At 43.6% G+C, this 6,105-nt stretch overlaps 1 protein-coding gene across 1 annotated transcript in view; it reads left to right on the forward strand.

The window, feature by feature from the left end:
• Nucleotides 1-4,502, forward strand: part of CARD6 (caspase recruitment domain family, member 6) — a 19,799-nt gene extending 15,297 nt beyond the window's left edge. The window contains exon 3 of the mRNA XM_006889582.1: nt 1,942-4,502. Coding sequence (XP_006889644.1) covers nt 1,942-4,502 — 2,561 coding nt within the window. The remainder of the gene's footprint in view (nt 1-1,941) is intronic.
• The last annotated feature ends 1,603 nt before the right edge of the window (nt 4,503-6,105 follow it).

A 6,105-nucleotide genomic window follows, 5' to 3' on the forward strand; every position in this document is an offset into this window, starting at 1 on the left:
TTTTTTTTTTTTTTTTACTCCAGACAGGAGCCTGTGTTTATTTCTAGTGATATGTCTTCAGGTATTTTGTATTACATCATTTTTTGCACGTGTTTTTCCAGATTTGTTGTTTTTGCTGTTGATGTTTTTCAGCAATTTGGCTGATACATCGAGGTGTGATTTCCTTTGTTTTTATCATCTTTAGCATTTACAGAGCTTCTTCCCCACCCCCCTTCCATACTTTATTATAAGGGGAGCATTCAGGGACAGAAAGAATGGGGCTGTCCCCTCAGATGATATTATTGTGAAATTTTTTAATATTGTGAAGGCTGCCCCTAGAACCTCTGGGAGCTATACTTGCTGGGTGGCAAGCAGTTACTTGAGGCAAATGAGAAGGAAGTGGATCAACCAGTTTAGACTTTAAACACACCTGGAAGTGATACATATGGCCAGGCAAGAGGGTGAAGTTGCTGCTGATATCCTTTTCCCTTTCCATTTTAACTTCGTTGGTGTGCAGATGTTTTCTGAGGGGGCAGTATGATGAGGTGATTGTGAGAATATAAATTTGTACCCTAGCGAGAGCTCAAGACCAGTTTTTAAGGAGTCAAAGGGGAGCAATGCATTTACTGCCTACTTTATACACTTGCCATCAATCCCATTTCCAGAAGAAGTCAATGATTCTACTCCCAGATATTCCAGGGAGGAGCTGTCTTCTGGGATTGGTTGAGGGTTGTGTCTCAACTGGCATTTTTAAATGAGCTAGATTAGGCCAGAATCTACTCTATGGAGCTCTCTTGCCTTCAAAGGGATCTGAAGTCAATATTTGGGCCCTATTAACACTCATTCATACAGAGCTTCTTGAAACTGTAATTTTAAAAAAACAAAATTGGGGAAAATTTCCCCCTCATTTTAATAAAATATCTTTTCTGCCAATTTGCTTTCACCTCTTTTGAAACTCCAATTACATATATGCTAGACTTTTTGATATTGATCCGTAGGTTCCTAATACTGTGTTCATTTTTATTTTAAGTCTAATTTTTTTCTCTCTTTAGTCTCTGTGGCATCCACTTCTGAAATAGCTTGCCTCCGGAAACGCTATGAACTTGAAGAAACGATGAAAGTTATACAAGTGTTCAGGTCTTTCGTTCATAGGTTCTCTAAGAGTTGTCTACGACTTGATGGCACTTAACAACAACAACAACAGTGTCTTGATTGATTAGAACACATATTGATCTACACTTTTAATTATACTGACTCTTATGATCTCTGATTTGCTGTGATTAAAAAAATCAGATAATATGTTTTTAAATTTTTGTACCTTCTATTTTGGGGTTTCAAAAACTTTTCTATTTTCTAAAATCTTATTCAGTCTTTTTTTAATCGATTTTCATTTTATATTCTTGAGGATAGTTAAAGAAAAACATACTTGCTCCTTTTTTTAAAAAAAAAAAAACAAACCAACAAAGAGTATAGAACACTTCATGAATTTACATGTCATCCTTGCACAGGGGCCATGCTAATCTCTCTGTATCATTCCAATTTCAGTATATGTGCTACCGAAGCAAGCACCATATTTGCTTCTCCCCGCTCCCCCTTGTTGTGTACTGTCTAATTGGATCCGACTGGCAGAGGAGAAGATTACCTCTCCTTCTCCAGCGGGGCATCTGGTGGGTTCGAACTTTGCATATTTGGGATTGTAGCGCAGCTTCATGCCACTAGGCCACCAGAGCTTCCTTCCATATTTGCTTTTGTGTTGAAGTGAGAGTGGCAGGGTGGTAGAAATTCCCAGATCTTCACTTTAATTTTTTTGTTGTTTGTTTTTAGCATATGGATTCACGTTATTTGTATTGCTTGATCTTTTTTTAGTGAGAAGGTCAGTTACAAATCTAATTGTGTAATTTTTTTAGAACCGAGAGCTTCAACTTTAACATGACATTCATTGACTGTCTGTTTTTCCAACAGAGAGGAAAAAAGTGTTTCGAAATGTCCTGTCATGCTTGAACATGGATAGGAACAGAAAGCTTCTGCCAGACTCTGTTGAACAATTCTCCGCAGACCGTGGCACAATGTGGGTACCTGAGACTCCTGGAGACTTGGTATGGGATTTTCTGGTGAAAGTCCGAGCACAGGATGTGACGGCCAGAGATGCAATTGTCAGGCGCAGAGTTCTGAGCGAGGACAGCAAAGGGGAACTGCTGACTGAAATGGAGAATTTGCAGCTTAGAGACATCCAGACCATTAATCACCTTGATGTCCTTTGCGCCACCATGCTGTGTTCAGACAGTTCTTTGCGATGTGAAGTCATGTCCAACATGTATCAATGCCAGTTTGCTCTTCCCCTGCTCCTGCCAGATGCAGAGAACAACAGAAGCATCTTAATGCTGGGGTCTATGAAGAACGTAGTGAAGAAACAGTCAGGCCCGCCCTCAGAAGGCCCTGCCAAGGCTGCAGAAACCTTGCTGACTCACATCAAGATGCCTGTCATCTCCTTTGTTCGTTTTCAATCTTGTGGCTTCTCCAAGTCCAGAATCCTCAACACTCTGCTCCGCCCCTCCCTGGTGGAATCCTGCCCCATCTTTCTTCATCAGGCTTCATCTCCTTTGATGCTCCCTCGGCAGATCTCTGATGGACTGGTTGAGATCACGTGGTGTTTTCCCGACGGTGACAGTCTTACAGAAAATGACCTTTTTGTCCAAAAGCCTGTTGCTGTGACCAACCTCCGCGGAGACCTGGAACGTTTTTGGACACAGTTTGGGTTTTTAATGGAAGTTTCTTCAGCTGTGTTTTTTTTCGCTGACAACCTGGGTGAGCAGGAATGGACCCTTTTAAGGTTTTTAGGAGAAGCTGCTCTTGAAAGATGCTACTTTGTCCTCAGTTCGAAGGCAAGAGAGAGTGAAGAGGCTCATGTTTTTCAGAGAATCCTGCAATTGAAGCCATCACAGATCGTGTTTTTAGAGGGAGAAGAGGCTGGGGATAGAGAGAAGGGCATAGCGTGTCTTCAAGCTGTTCTCCAGGAAGTACTGTGCTCTTCATTTAGCTCTGTGTCCCTGGAGGACATGGCATACCTGGCTAGGGAGTTGGGGATCCAAGTAGATCAAGACTGTGAGGAGAGTCAAGGAATTCAAGTTTCTGCTGGTGAAAATGTGGCCAGATTGGCTGAAAGCGAGGATCAACAAAGACAGAATCAACAAAACCCCCCAGAGAAGATGTCTGCTGGAGAGCCTGGGGTAATGTGTAGCATTAGCCAGAATCCTCAAAATATCTACCCCACCCCAGTATCCATTCCTCCTTCACAGGTCTCCTCGCCTTTGCAAGCCAGAATGAGAGGTGGCTTTAACCAGGCTTTCTGGAAACCCGCCTGGCTCATGGGCCCCCACTTTTGGTCAGAACAGAGGTGTAGGTGGTTCCGTCCTTTTGCCTTTCATAATACAAGAGCCTATAGTCGAGGTAAACGTTTTGGTCCTTCATACTTCCAACCTCCAAGATTTCATTCAAGTGAAAGATTCATGAACTTTCCAAGACCTGCTCAGGGATGTGGCTGGAATGGAACAATTGGGATGCAACCGAGACTTGTTTCTCCGCAAGCACGGGCCTGGCCTGGAACCCCTAAAACAGTGGGAGCTTTTGGAAAGCCTGGGACTGTGGTATCCCGGAGTGGTCCTTTCCATTCTCTAGGCTCACAGCAAGCAGGAGGACTTGGTAGGTCACAACCTGGGCTGGTTTGTGCTCAAGGACCTACCGCAACTGGACGACTTTTGAGAACACCATCCCATACGAGAGATCCTCATTGTCAAGGCTTTCACCCAAAAGCAGCTATACAAAAGCTCATAAAACCTGCCCCTCAGCTAGGAGCCCAGACGAAGACACAGAGTGGGTCTTCAAATCCAGCTTTTCAAGCACAACATCCTATGACCAAGCTTTTATCCAGCTCTCAGTTCAAATCCAACCAGACTAAGCATTCTCAGCCGAAATTCTCTCAACCTGTGCTCTCTCAAGCCAAACCCACTCAACTAGAAGCCACTCAGCCCCAGCCCTCCCACTTTAAAGGCTCCCCATCCACGTCTACTCAGCCCAAGCCTCAATTTCATAGTCACCAATCCAAACCCACTCAGCCTCAGCCCTTCCACTCTAAAGGCCCCCAGTCCAAGCCAGCTCAGCCCAGTCCTTCTCAGTCTCATGCCCACCAGCCCAAGCCCGCTCATCCCAGTCCTTCTCAGCCTCATACCCACCAGCCCAAGCCCACTCATCCCAGTCCTTCTCAACCTCATGCACACCAGCCTAAGCATCCGCAGCCCAGTCCTTCTCAACCTCATGCCCACCAGCCCAAGACTCAATCTCATGGTCACCAGTACAAACCCACTCAGCCTAAACCTTCCCAACCTTGTACCCACCAAGCTAAATCCACTCAGCCCAAGTACTTCCAAGCTAAGTCCTCTCAGTCCAGACCATCTCAACCAAAGTCATCTCGGGCTAGTTCTTCACAGACCAGGGTATCCTATTCAAGGGCAGGTTCCAGAAGGTAGGGAAGCATTAAAGTGTTTACTCCAGGGACCTGTGAGATGCTGCCTCTGCCCAGACTAGTCCTATCATGTCTATTGATGTTGTTGATTGCCTTCGAGTTGAGCATGACTTATAGGGACCCTGTGAACAAATGGCCTGACGCCCTTCTACAACTATCGACATTTACCAAAGTTCATAGAGTTTCCGGAGGCATGTTGTTTAGGAAGTGGATGCCACTCCTGCTTCCAAATCTTGCCTATTACTGAACATAATGAGCTTCAGGGATGTTGTGTAGAAGACTTTTGCTCTTAGCAGAACATGGACAAAATGATACGCAAAGCTTGATTGAATGTGTCATTGGATATTGAGAGGCACAATATGAAGAAATGAAAAGTAGAATCAAGCGTAAGAATTTAGTAAAATTAGTTCAGCCCAGGTGTGAACATTCAATCACTGAATGTCATTGCCGTGGAGTTGGAACCGATTCGTAGTTAACCCTCCAGCAGATTAACTACATTGCACAGGAGGATATTGCCCATCTTTTCCTCCCTCAGATCAACTGGTGGATTTGAAACATCTACCTTTTGGTTGACAATGCAACTTCTTACCACTAGATCACCATTGTTGTTATTGTTGTGAACAGAACTCATAGAGATCCTGTGAACAACAGATCTGAAGCCTTTCCTATCCTCACTGTCCTTGACAAATTCAAGCCTGTTGTTCCAGTGCCTGTGTCAACCCACCTGGTTGAGGCTCTTCCTTTCTTTATTAGGTAATGCACCGATGAATCCAGAGGTGAGAACGGTGAGACAGCCTCCTTTGGAGGAGAAAGGATTTTGTGGCTGTGGTGGCCTTAGAGGGTAAAACTCGACTGCACATAAAAATGATAAACTAGAAACCAAGAAAATTAATACAGTCACATAAAAATATGTAAGAAATCTGGCGTATTTGTTTTGTTAGCTTTGTTTAATAAGCTGGCTTATTAGTTTTTGTTGCTATTGACCTTATGCACAAAAGGATGAATGTACTATCCTTTACATGATTATTGCCATCTTTGAGCCCATTGCAATAGCCATGGGGTCAGTCCATCTTGTTAAGTCTTCCTCATTTTTGCTGACCTTCTAATTTACTAAAGGTGATGTCCTTTGCTAGGGACTGGTCAGTTCTGATAATAGGTCCACAACTTGTGAGACGAAGTCTCATCATCATCATCTCTAAGGAGCACTCTGGCTATACTTCTAAGACAGAGCCCTAGTGGTGTTGTGTATTACATGCTGAGCTCCTAACCAAAAGGCTGGGTCAAAGATAGACAATCTTTTTGTGAGGAAAAAAATGGGCTACCTCCTCCTATAAAGACTTACAGCCTTGTGAACTCAATGGAGGCTGGCTATGAGTTGAAATTAACTTGACAGATAGAGATTTTGGATTTGGCATTTCCAAAACAGAGTTGATTTTTCTTCTATCAGCCCATTATATAGTCAATATTCTTCACAAACAGTATAATTGCATGTGCCAATTATTCTTGTCTAGTCCAAATTTGGTGATTGCGATTGTGAAGACCATGGCCTGTATCAGACGCACCTTAGTCTCCAGAGAGACACCACTGCTCTTCAGCACTTTGGAGAG

The sequence above is a fragment of the Elephantulus edwardii genome, unplaced genomic scaffold, assembly GCF_000299155.1.
Source record: "Elephantulus edwardii isolate Elephantulus edwardi_28Jun2011 unplaced genomic scaffold, EleEdw1.0 scaffold00079, whole genome shotgun sequence".
Taxonomy (NCBI): Eukaryota; Metazoa; Chordata; class Mammalia; order Macroscelidea; family Macroscelididae; genus Elephantulus; species Elephantulus edwardii.